The 13283-nt window shown below is 45.5% G+C and overlaps 1 protein-coding gene across 3 annotated transcripts in view; it reads left to right on the forward strand.

The window, feature by feature from the left end:
* Nucleotides 1-13283, forward strand: part of slc9a7 (solute carrier family 9 member 7) — a gene marked incomplete at both ends in the record, with an annotated part of 56894 nt that overhangs the window by 28863 nt on the left and 14748 nt on the right. The window contains one exon of one of the 3 annotated variants that reach the window (XM_080832994.1): nt 5291-5347. The exons of the other annotated variants lie outside the window; for them this stretch is intronic. Coding sequence (XP_080689120.1) covers nt 5291-5347 — 57 coding nt within the window. The remainder of the gene's footprint in view (nt 1-5290; nt 5348-13283) is intronic. 3 annotated transcript variants of the gene reach the window in all.

Below are 13283 nucleotides of genomic sequence, written 5' to 3' on the forward strand. Positions count from 1 at the left end.
GCCATTAGTCCAGCAGCATCTAATCACATTTGACATAATCATGTTTGGGTATTAAATGGCTCCCAGGGCCACCTCCTCTGTTTTTCAGCTTTTCCCAAAAAGCACTAAACGAGCCCCCGGTACTTCCCTAGTGGTCATGATGATTGTCTGTTAATCCTTCAAAATAAAGTTCCTGAATCTATATATATATATAGTGTACTCGAGTAATCCAGAAGTCTATGTATAGAGCACGCCCACTGGGATTGTAATCCAGACATCATACACGACCCCAAGGGGTTGAGACCTGCTAATTGACATGTGAACTAGATACCCAGGATGCAGTGTTTTTCTGCGCTCTTTATCCTCTCTATCGGGGCCTCTCTCCGGTCTCTCTGGATGTTCTGCTCTCCATTTCCTTCCTGGGATTTAGAACACCAGTGCTAGCATGTGGTCCATTAAGGATTTTCCTACCGCTATGTGTGTCCTTATGATCACACCAGGACATCCCCTTCCTGTGAAAAATGACATTTTTGTACCACTCCCTGTCCTACTGAGCAGGCTTCCTACTGCAAACCTAAATATTACGTGGCAGTGTGATGCTGCTGCTGCTGTGGCCGTTATTGTCAGACTGGGCTTGACCTTGAATGAACAGGGCAATAGAGTACTTAGAAAGTCAAAGCTCTGGAGCTCAAACCCCTTCTTGGTCATACTGAGGTCTGTCCTCTGATGAGAAGGAGGTCAAGCAGCCACCAGTGTGCGTATCGTGTCCTGTTTTTAGCCCCAGTTTGGGCTAGGGTATGAGCTAGCGGTAAGGTAAGCCACGGCCCGCTGGGTTGAGACATGGCACAAAACAGGATCGTAGGCTGTACTGGGCCTTGCTTTGCCTCCCCCTAGCCCCCCACCCCCTCCCTCCACCACTCTGTTTGACAGACTCTGTCATTACAGGGCCTCCTGTTCTTCATCTTTCATCATCGGCCACAGGAATCGCACAGGGATTGGAGAGAGAGCTCTGTTTGCAGACACACTGCCAGGTTTGGCCAAATAGACTGGTTATTTTTAGTGAGATTCCAGTGGTTTTCAAATGGTGTATTTTAATACAAGTCTCCTTCTTGCCCTCGCTCTCTCTCTCTCGCTCGCTCTCTCTCTCTCTCTCTCTCTCTCTCTCTCTCTCTCTCTCTCTCAGGATTTGTCTAGCTAGCTTGCTAGCTTCCTGTTTATACAAAGCCATGAAGAGTCCATGAAACCATTTCCCTGTTACCATTTTGTGTAAATATTCTGCTTTACCTGTGTAAGATATTTCCTCTCTCCTCCATGCTTAGCCCTGTGAGACTTGACACTGAGGAATGGGTGTGTCTGCAGTAAGCAGCGTCTAGACAGAGCCCCTCACGTCGAGCCTTAAAGCCCGGGCCAGCTCTCTGTTTATATCTCGGAACATCTGCTCTGTCTCCAGGCTGGCAGAGGAACACTTAATCTCAGCATCCCCTCCACACAAAAAAAAAGATGTACATCGGGCATCCTACGCTAATGCTAATTAATGCCTCAAGAGATTGATTAATGGACCACGATAAGTCCTCGTTCAGAATGGCAGGGGGTGGGCTGGGGGTCTTTCTTTCTTTCTAGGGTTTGGTCACATGCAGTGGCAGGGACAAAAACAAAACAGGATTTATCGTTAACTCTCAGTAGTATCCAATCTGGAGCGAAGCCACTCTTGGGCCATTATATGTATGTCCGATTGGGTGAAGGTCCACACACACACACACACACACACACACACACTCACACTCTCTCTCACACACACACAAACAATCTCTTTTTAAGAGTGCTTTGTTTGACAGACTACAACAGTACGCTCATGGAAACCACTGTTTTTTAAGAGAGGTTTTATTCATCGCCTAGCTACTGAAACCAGAAAAAGGGGACACATGTGGAGAAGTGCATGCCTGTGGGATAGGGTGAGCTTGCAGCCCCACACACACACACACACACACACACACACACGCTCTCTGACCTGGAAACGAATCGATGTCCAATTTCGAGAGGTTGACTGAATGGTTTTTCCAAAGTGCCACCGGTCAGAGTTGAGGCCCGTCCAGTTGATTCCCACACTACTCAGCTGATGTTTATCACCCACAGAGTGGAGCTTGTGCTGTTTGAAGGAGGTCTGGGCCTCACTTAAACATCTGAGACATCCAGCAGATTGCTTGCTCACATTGCGATGCACAGTTTCATCCGTGTAAGCTGTTTTGCAGGACAATCTGCAATATTTTACATTCTAGGGCTCTTAGTTTTTTTTTTCTTTCACATTTGAATCCTTTACCTTGCCTTTTGTGATAAGTTCTCTATGTTGCGGGGCTGTCTGGTGCTAAATCTGACACTTTGTGGTGTGACTACCGGTTGACTACTGTCTGGTGCCAAATCTTACACTTTGTGGTGTGAGTACCGACTACCGGTAAGCTAAAACTAAGCTTAACTTTAACTTTATAGTTAGTTTTGATGTTGAGAGCATTCAGAGTAAATGCTTACAAGGTTGGCTTTCCTTCCAAAACAGGCTTTTCTTAAAACCTGCCCACCACTTGATGAAGCACCACTCACCAGTTAAAATGTGTTTTGATTGTGTACCACTATTTAGAGTTCTGGGGCCGTATTCACAAAGAATCTTAGGGCTAAAAGTAGCTCATAAGTGGCGAATTTAGGAGAAACTCCTAAAAATAATGGGCGTGTCAGTAAAAAAAAATAGGAGTCCTAAATTTAAGACTAAGAGCAATTCACAAAATATTTTATCCCTAAAAGTAGCACCTAAGTCTAGGACAGCTTAAAACTCCTCATGAGGACTCCTAAGTCACTAAGACCTATTCACAAAAAGTCTTAAAATGGCTGAAGCCAGACGTAACGTGTTGGAGACAATGAACGACTCTGAATTGTTGAGAAGATATCGTTTAAACCGTGAAGGCATCAACATTTTACTAGAATTAGTGCGGGATGCAATCACGTCTCCAACTATCTGAAACAACCCAATCAGTCCGGAAGTTAAATGTTTGAAAACATTAAGATTTTTGGCTACGGGGAAAATGCAACTTTGCAACGCAGACGGCTTCAGAATATCGCAATCATAAGTAAGCCGATTCATTCATCAGACAATCACCGCACTCTGTAGACCACACATTGTACAACAGTTTATCCGGTTCCCTTTGGACAATCGCCTACTTCAAAGGATCAAGGTCAATTTCATGGCGTTTGCAGGAATGCCCGGTGTCGTGGGTGCCATCGATGGAACACACATTAAAATAATTGCTCCATCCAGAGATGAGGACGTCTTTGTAAACCGCAAAAAGGTACATTCAATTAATACACAGATAGTGTTTGATCCAAATTTCACAATCATGGATATTGTTGCGAAGTGGCCTGGATCTACTCACGATACGCGCATTTTAATGGAGAGCGCGGTCTGCGCCAGCTTTTTGAGCGGCACCATGTACCTGCTGGATGCCACTTGTTGGCTGACAGTGGCCATCCATGCAAGACATGGCTTTTGACACCCTTCCTCAATCCACAACCGGGAGCACAGTTGAACTACAACATGCAAGTATACCTACGCATGAGGCCTATTTTGGTGACACAATACCTGTAGCTGCGAGGGCTCTTATAAAGTCCACTCCGCAATCTCCATCCTACATTGTGACTGGAGCGCATACCACCGCTTCTCGCAGTCATCGACAGAGCGACACACGGCAGGGAATGAAGCATTTATGTTAACACATAAGTCCTCCCATGCCTCACGCATAGTTTGCAGGGTGCTTTAATTATTACTTCTTTGATTTCATGCAATTTCCGTGTTTTTTTCGGCAATTTCTCTTTCTCTTAACGTGCAAAGCGTCATTCTCGTTGGATGCACAAACTTGTCATCATGCGTGTGCATTCTGCTAAGTGCACTATCCATAACTATTTAATATGACTTCATTTGAAGCCTAGGTTATTCTCTTATTTTCTGTTTATTTAGTGGGATCGTTAGGGGGATGTTAGGACTGAGTTTTTAATGAGAGAGCCTGTCAACAACCAATCACCGTCCTCACCCCTTCTAAACTCGTGCATGAGAAGCGACGTCATCCATAGCAACAGAGTTTTTATCTTAAGCTTAGGAGTTGGTATTATCCTTAGTATGAGTAGGTCTCAGAGCCGTTGTGAATCACTTTTAAGAAATTACTCCTACGTAAAAGGTTTTAGCGCGAGTTAGGAGCACTCCTAGTGGTAAGATAAAAGGCTTTGTGAATACGGCCCCTGAACTCACAGGGCATTTGATTGATGCTAATATACTAAACATGCTAATTGTTTCTCACCTCCATTTTGACCATATTGCAAATAGACCAAATGGTTTGTCACCAACTTGTATTGTAGTCTATGTCTGTCTTCCTGAGACCAATCAACATGCAGCCTGCACTCCCTCAGAGATACCGGCAGGCAGAGAGGAAGCATTTGAGTTGTAGTAACAACAACAACAACAACATCAATAATAACCAAGATGATAATAATAATGATGATGTTGATGATGATGGGCTACATTTATGTAGTGCCTTTCACAAAGTCCTAAGGTCGCTTAACATAGAGGAGACGGAAAAAAAAACATGGGAACTTGGCAGAAACTCCAATTTGAATGTAGAGAATGAAGAGCAGTCACAGAGGCACTGAGGAAGAGAATTTCCGTGTTTGGCACTGAATGGCACTGAAAGCCCTGCCACCCTAGGTGGAGAGCTGGGTGTGTGGGCACTGAATGGCACTGAAATCCCTGAAAAGCCACCCTAGGTGGAGAGTCGGGTGCGTGGGACGGCAAGCAGGTTATTGCGATAAGAGGGAGAGAGATTATGGGGTCAGGAGTTCAGTGAGGGACTGGGGCGCAAGTTCATCAAGAGCTTTAAAGATGGATTTTGAGATGGATGGATTTTGAACTTCATACGGGACAGGACCGGTGTCCAATGTAGCTTAGAGTGGAGGGGGAGATGTGAGCAGAATGCTGTAAGTCTAGTCGGATCAAAGGCCCCTCTGGCAATGAAAAACTCCAGCACTCAATCAGTGTCAGCCAAAGCCTCAGCAGCCAATCTGTGTCAGCCAAAACCTCTGCAGCCTATCAGTGTCAGACAAAACATCAGCACCCAGTCCTCTCACAGCTGAGTGCTGCGCTTCTGGAGTTGAAAATCTGTGTGCGTGTGTGCGTGCGTGCGTGCGTGTGCGCGTGAGTCACTCCAGAGTATGCTGCTTTCTTACTGGTGCTGAGCCAGAGCATGTGGATTTTAAACAGGTTTGTTTCTGCCGCACGCAGAGTTGGAGATCAGCGGGAGGAGCTGTGGAAACCGGAGCAACAGTGGCGGTACCACAGGTGACCCGTTTGGTGCTGGGTGCAATGGTGATGGGGGAGAGTGGTGGGGTTGGGGTCTGCTGAGGTCACAATGCTGTCTGCTGAGGTCACAATGCAGGGTTTCGGTGGGAATGGGGGGAGCCGTGGCATCTGCTCATGATGATAAGGGATGACACACTTTGGAAGGCTTCTCACTTCCTGTTTCCTGTGATTGAGAGTTCTGTTTTTTGTTGTCAACAGACCGGTTCACTGTCGTCTCCTCACCAGTAATGAAACTGCACGTAGATAACCCCCTGCCCCCTAAATGCATCTGACTACTTTAGAACACAACAACAGAAAGTATGGCTTTATCTCTGCCTTTGTTAGCCCTTGGTAGCAGTGGGTTGGCCAGTTTGCTTAAATACGCTAAACCTGCAGTTCTGGCTATAAATCACCTATAAGGTAAGTGGTTTGATTGTTCAGCAGTTGTTCCCCTCCATCCCACCCCTAACACACAACAATGTCAAACGCACACACACAAACGCACACACACACACACACACGCATGCTCATATACACACAACACTGTCAAACGCATCAGCTCCAGAGTGCTTAAGCGTATCAGTGGTGCATTTATCATGTTGACGTGTCAGACCGGCTTTTAGCCTTAAGCGGTCGGCATGCTTATCCGACCGTGCTCTCCGATCTCACGACGCACGCCCTAAAACACCCTCCTTGAAGTGGGACCACACCTTTGAGCACCTCGGACAGCCATTCGAGGGTCTCGGATGGCCTATGGAGCACCGCTTGAATTTTCTCACTATCTGATCCGAGCTGTCCGACACCCCTGGCTAAAATCACGTTTCCTGTTTCGTTCCCTATATGACAGCACCGCCGTTTATAAAAAATCTTAAAAGATCGCTGGGAACTTGGGGCTGGAGGTCCAGGAGTGCATTAGGAGTTGGAGGAAGATCAGGGACAAGTTTGTTAAAATGAAAAAAACTATGAAGGGCACCAGCATACCAACATCTCCCTTCTTCCTTGCTCTATCGTGACTCTCGCCGCATATAAAGCATAGGGAGACGTCGTGTAATTACAGCAATAATAAAAACATTTCTTGGTTTTCGAACAGCCTCTTTGTGTTTGAGCTAGCAGAGCATGCAGTGTAAATGATTAAATTGTAAAAGAACCTGAATTGTAGACGTAAAAAAGCAGAACTGTTTGTGTGGTATAATAATAGAAAATATTCGGCAATAACCGCCAGCTTGGTCATTGTCGTTAGTAATTCATTTCATAACAACAGCCTCTGATCATTAACGGAAAATACACGGGATAAAAAGAAACGATTTCTTATTTTATAGTTCTACTGTTGTTGATGATGATGTAATGGCCTTGTAACATCATAATAAACCGATGGTAATCTCCACAGCCCCTCGTAGAACCATGCAGGTAACGGTGAGTCGTACGATCATCCGATTAGAAAGGGCGTGTCTCTCGTGAAGTCGTACGAGGTGAATTGGATAACCATGCAAAAGCCTTAACAGTTTTCTTTATTTAATCTCCCTTCCAGTGGGTGGCATTTTAGCAAGTGTGTGTGTGTGTGACAGTTACAGTGTGTGTGTGTGTGTGTGTGTGTGTGTGTGTGTGTGTGTGTGTGTGTGACAGTTACTGTGTGTGTGTGTGCGCGCGTGTGTGTGACAGTAACGTTCTCTGTGTGTGTGTGACAGTTACAGTGTGTGTGACAGTTACAGTCTGTGTGTATGTGTGTGTATGTGTGTGCATGCCCCCCCCCCCCCTCCGGTGAGGTTTGCACGTCAGGCCTGCTGGGAGCCGTTGCGCCAGTAGATGAACAGATCAGCAGATTATCGCCCCAAGGCCATGGGAGGACAGTGGAGAATCAGGCCAAGTAAATCAGACTGGCATCATCGAGAATCATCAATGCTTTACACAAATTAATCAACTGTTGGGGGGCAGGGGCGGAGTGGGACACAAAAATCCACTGGGACAATTCTGACAAAGGCAGAGCGATAAGCAGGTCTCATTTCCCATGAGGCTTTGCTCCGACCATTCTACATTAATTTATGAACAAAAAAACTAATTAAATCACTGGCCAATTTATATTTGTGGTCATGAAAGTTATGTAACATCTGAATAAAAAGAATTAGATCAAGATATGAGGTTAAACAAAAATCAGTAGGCTTGATTAATGCGAGTGAATTCGACACACCATGAGTGAGATGTAGAGACAACAAGTGTTATATATATTGGTTGGACTGCAACTGGATTCAGCTGTAGGAAAACTTGGCGATTTTCAACGGAACATGAATTGATTGACATTTATTTTAACTCAATGGGCCGCTCATGAACTTCCCACGGCTGCGTGCAGTCTGCTGGCTGCTTCTCGTGAGCTCATTGGCCTGGAAATCTCCCGGTCGTCCCGATGGCCACTCCGCCCCTGTTGGCTGTGTGTGTGTGCGTGCGTGCGTGCGTGCGTGCGTGCGTGCGTGCGTGCGTGCGTGCGTGCGTGCGTGCGTGCGTGCGTGCGTGCGTGCGAGCGAGATGAGGACGTTGGGTATGGTAGGGGTTGCACAAGCACATCATTTTAGGAATCGAATGATTGGGGGTTCGTGCTGGAGGTGTTTTGTATCTCTAACCTTATGATGGGCTTGGTCTACAGATATAGACTGAAGAATAAAGTGAACGTTGAAGTGCAGTAACTTAGTCCCTAGTCTGCCTTATCAATGAATCTCCAAAGAATTGATTCCTGCCATCACAATCCTCTCTCCTGTTTACCAAGGGCTTGTACTGGAAACTGAGTGTGTGCGAGAGCTGCTGGGAAACCTGAGATGGTCGGGAGAGGTTACTACATGGGGCAGGCAATCATTTCACAGTGACAGACTTCTCCAGTGCCATCCAAAACACTCATCAACTCTTCTCCTCTGCTCTCAACTTCCTCCAAAACCCACTTCACAATTTGAGAAATGTGTACAACGCTAACGATAAACAATATTTAGGAACTAACCCATTTTCCATTCAAACACTAACATCACATGATTAACGAGAACTTGGTGTAAATGTAGAAACTCGAGAACCGATTTGGCTGCTTCATTACTCAAGTACTGTGTGTGTGTGTGTGTGAGTGCGTGCGTGCGTACATGTATATTTGTGTCTGTGTGGTTTCAAACCTCCTTGTCTGTTCTCTCTGTGGTAGGTGTGGTCGAAAGTGACCAAAAGACTGCATGTACAATTCATGCAGTTATCAGCTGCTGTGCAAGTGAAGCTTTACCCTGACATGGAACCACATCCTGATGTGCTAGTCAACCCTAGAGTCAGTCTCTCCAGATGGGGGCAGAAGCTCGCTCTCTCCCCCTCCCCCCACTCCTGATCAAGTGCTTCCAGATCCTTCCGGAACCTTCTGTGGCCACTCCTGTCCCCGAGGCCAGCCCCTCTTTGTTTTTGCCAGAGTCTCTGACCTCCTCCTGACTTTCTGTCTTTCCCCCAGTCTGTACAGAGGCCTCATGGCTTCCCTCTCTCGCTGTCTCTTTCTCTCACATACGCACACACACACGTACTCTCTTTCTCATTCACTCCTTCTCTCTCCATCTGCTATCCCTTTTGCTCTCTTTCTCTCGCTATGTCTGCAAGCTCTCTTTCTCTCTCTCTCTCTGTCTGCTAGCTCTCTTTATCTCTCTCTCTCACTCTCTCTCTCTCTCTCTCTGTCTGTCTGCTAGCTCTCTATCTGTCCCCTTCCCTTCCCTCTGTCTTTTAGCAGAGAGCACTTTAGGAGAACCTATGTCCAGTTTTGCCCGATTGGACTGACAGTTTACCGCCCAAACCTGTCTGAAAACCAGTGGCGGTTCTACATGGAAATACGCCCCGGGCGAGACCCCCTCCCGAGCGCCCCCCCCCCCCCCCCCCCCCCCCCCCCCGATTTTTATTTTATTTTAAATATATATACATATATATAAGTGCTATGTGTATATATATTTATATTATAACTAAATAAATTAAAGATAAAATTTGCACAATTGCACAAATCCTTCAGAGAGAAGTTTAAATAACACACTTAAGGGAATCAATGTGAATAAACATGCCCTTTACTGCCTACATGCTAAGTATCTGTCATTAAACGCTATTAACTTCTTTCAGGGAGGAACAATTAGCTGATTGGTTACTGCCAAGAATTCTATGCATGCCACACTTCAACTTATTACTGGTAAACTATACTTTGTCACGAAAGCAAATGGCAAATGTTCCGTCTTTGAAACTGCCTAGAGAAGATATGAACATTCCGTTGGCTAATTACACGGTCCAACGTTAATGATGAACCTAAAACTGAACGTGTTTTGTTTTGTTGCAAAGCACAGTCTTATCGCGAAATTAGATCTCGTGTTTGTTGAGTTAAAACCGATTTATTGTTGTATAATCATAAGCAGCAGAATAGCTAACAAATGTAAGAGTTATAGCCTACCACCAATTAACATTAGCCCTTCATCACTTCATGGATAGGCTACCGTAATCAAACAGAGAGAGCATAGTGGCATACCTTTTATGTTTTGCTCGTTTCTCCTCTTCTTCTTTTCTTTTTTTTCCGAAATTGGGCACCTGACGACGGATTTTTGCCTTTTCCTATCCATCTCTGTGATTATTTTGCACTGTACAATCAACACATTCTCCATCCCCCAAAACTTTCACTCGTACAGAAGTTAAGACTAAACCAATTCACCTTGCCCTTGGTGACACATAATCGTTCAGTATTACCTATTTGTATAAGCCATTTCACACAATTCAGAAAAACAAAAAACGTGCAGGAATTATAGGCCTGTAATTATAATATTATGAATGTGCGTTTTTTGCAAGAAAGTCGAGGTGTGAGTGACTTGCGCCCACTAATTGTATTAGAGTATTGCTCTATAGCCTACAGTGGATCCCCCCGTCCCCCCACTTGTCTGTTCCAGTTGGGAGTCCCAGAGGTTAACTTTTCCCCCGCGCTCCCTCCCCTTCCACGTTTTCACACATGGCACCTTCTTAGCAAGCAGGGGCGCAAGCAGGAGCGCCTGCAGCCGCAGGGGGCGCCAATTCTCCAATTCCCCACACAGTGATATGATGGATAATAGAAAACCGCTTCGCGGCCCAGATTATTATTTATTTGGTCGTGCCGCCCCTCACGTGACCTGAAAAAGTGCCGCCCCGGCCCACCGCCCGGGTGGCCCGTGTCTAAAACCGCCACTGCTGAAAACCCACCCACAATAAAACAAACCGCCAATGAAGTTTTAGCTTACAAGAAACACGAGTGCTAGACAATTAAAACATGTCTTACATAATACCTGAAATATATTATTATTTATTAATTAATGTTAATAAATGGCTTTGAATTCAAACTGCGGCTTAGTTTAGCCTAATTAGTTCATCAACAGAACAGAGTAGGCTAATTGATAATCAGTTGAGCCTTGTTTGCACTTTTGCAGTACTTGAAAGAGGCCTTTGAGGGATCTTGTGGAACAGGTGCAAGCCATGTGTGTTTAAATCAGTATATCTTTCTCCCACTGCTTCATATAAAACATTTTGTATGTTCCCCACTTTAACTTTAACAGCTGATTGCGCAGCGGGCTGTTTTATTGGTAGCCTAGGCAACGTATCATTATGAGAGATGGATGCTTCAGTGCAGTTGGCTAAAATTAAACGTGACAAAAAAAACAAGAAATAAAATCAAGTCAAAACATCCAAATATATAATGTATTTTACAGGCCTATCTCTATTTACTATAAGATACCAACGTGTTTGATTATACAGGATCTGTTTCTCCAAAATATTGTGCAAAGTAGCCCTGATTTTAATCTACCCACCCAAAGCTTTTTTTTCCCCGCCCGTTTGAGCCCAATCTAACAACACTCCCTATGACACCCCCCCCCCCCACACACACACACACACACACACACACTCCCTCCCCCCACCACCACCATTAACACCCCTATCACCCCCATCCGTTTCATTTTCCGTATGGACTTCTTAGCTTGGGGGGTTGTTTGGACAGTGGGTGCTCTGCGTTTACCTCTTCCCCCCCCCCTCTCTCCACCACCATGTGCCCCCCCCCCCCCCCCCCATGTGTAAACCTGCTGAGCTAAAGTGTTCCTTCTGTGCTTCTGACGGGGGCCGAAGTGTTCCTTGTGCTTCTGACAGGGGATTGGCTCCTCAGACATGGCACAATTGCCAGAGGCCTGTGAGAGGCTGATAGCTGCGTCTGCGTCATTGCCGACAGTGGCACGACTGTGTGACATTTTCCGATAATTAAAACGCTTGTGGTCGCCGGAGTTGGAGGAAGGGTAAAGAGTCAAAGCCAGTCCAACCAGAAGCACGCAGTCCCAACTCTAAATTGACATCATACAGAGATGGAGTGCATTGATTTATTTATCTGGGAGAAAGTTCCCTGTTGACTCCATGATAAATATTGTTGTGACGAATGATTAAACGCTTGGTTATGAAGAGTGAACTAAATTATTTGTATGTATTGCTCAAAATGGCTTGTTTTCTTTTGGTTGTCATTATAATCAATTTGCCTATGAGGGCTTTTGGGGTGTTTTGGAATTAAATATACCTGCATATCTCTGCCGTCTTCAGATGTGGCAAATTATCTTTGTTGGGCTCCCTGCGGTCTGTGCACATTTGAAATACTGTGATTTGTCCATGAAATGGATGTTAAGATACCAAGCAACAGTTAAGAAGCACCCAAAACACTTTCAGTAACCTCCTTCTTGCATCAGGCCTGAGGCCTGGCGATTATGACTGATTACTGGGCATGATAAAGCCTTGCAGCCATTTTGTTAGTTGGCACACATCCACATTGGCTATCTGTCAAGTCTACGACTTCACCCTGCTCGGGTCACCAAATCCACACCAAGTGTGGTGGAGTCCCCCAGTGCCTTCTGCCGAAACGCCACCCCCCTACCACAACACACACACACACACTCACTCTCACACCCACCCCTCTACCACAACACACACACACACTCACTCTCACACCCAACCCCTTCTGTTTTATCTCAGGTTCGTTCTAATTAAACGCACCGTTCCAGAGGAGATGCCAAATGTAGTGGCAGCCAATGTGAAATGACTCAACATGGCTCGGAGGTGACTGGTTGAAAGGTCATCCAGCCCGGCCCCACACTGGATCTGCCCAGACTGGACCTCTTTGTACCCTAACAACTCCTCAAAGACGCACTACAGAGTTTTTGCCTAAAACTAGTGAGCTAACTAGCTAACAGACACCACGCTTGCCTTGCAACTGCAAACAACACCGTTGGCCCTAGTGAAGGCTAGCTAGCTTGCTAACAGTTGTGTTTTTGGCATTATATTGCCGTGAAAACTGTTCTTACATTCTCATAGGGGTTCCGACCTGGAGCACCTAACGGCATAGTAAACAGTCTCGTTGGCTAGTGGGAATGACGAGATCACTCCTAAACATGACTGAATGTCATCAAAATGAATTTGACCACCTTACAAACAGTAGGTTATTACAAAAATATACCTTAAAATGATTGCAGACGTGCGTTATAATCATTCATACAAAAGTTTAGATGGCACACCTTCGCTCCAGTAGCCAGGAACACTGGACTTCTGTTGAGGGGAGACGAGTTAGAGATTGTCCCAAAAATTTGATAATTATTACCTGTGTGTGTGTGTGTGTGTGTGTGTGTGTGTGTGTGTTAGAAGGAGATCGGTTCTGGTTTCGTGACCATTGAGAATGCAATGCTTCAGATCCTTGGCTTTTAATTGAAAGAGAACACTTGGGGAGGACTACATGGCACTATGCAAGTAGAAACAGCAGAAGTTACACATACACGCACTAGACACACACACAAACACACACACACACACACACACACGCACACACAGCATGATGGATGAACGTCTGCGAGTCAAGTCACTGTTCCACAAGAGGGAACATTGTGAATGTTGCTGTTGACAGGTAGAGCAACCC

The sequence above is a fragment of the Sprattus sprattus genome (assembly GCF_963457725.1).
Source record: "Sprattus sprattus genome assembly, chromosome: 2".
NCBI classification, from domain to species: Eukaryota; Metazoa; Chordata; class Actinopteri; order Clupeiformes; family Clupeidae; genus Sprattus; species Sprattus sprattus.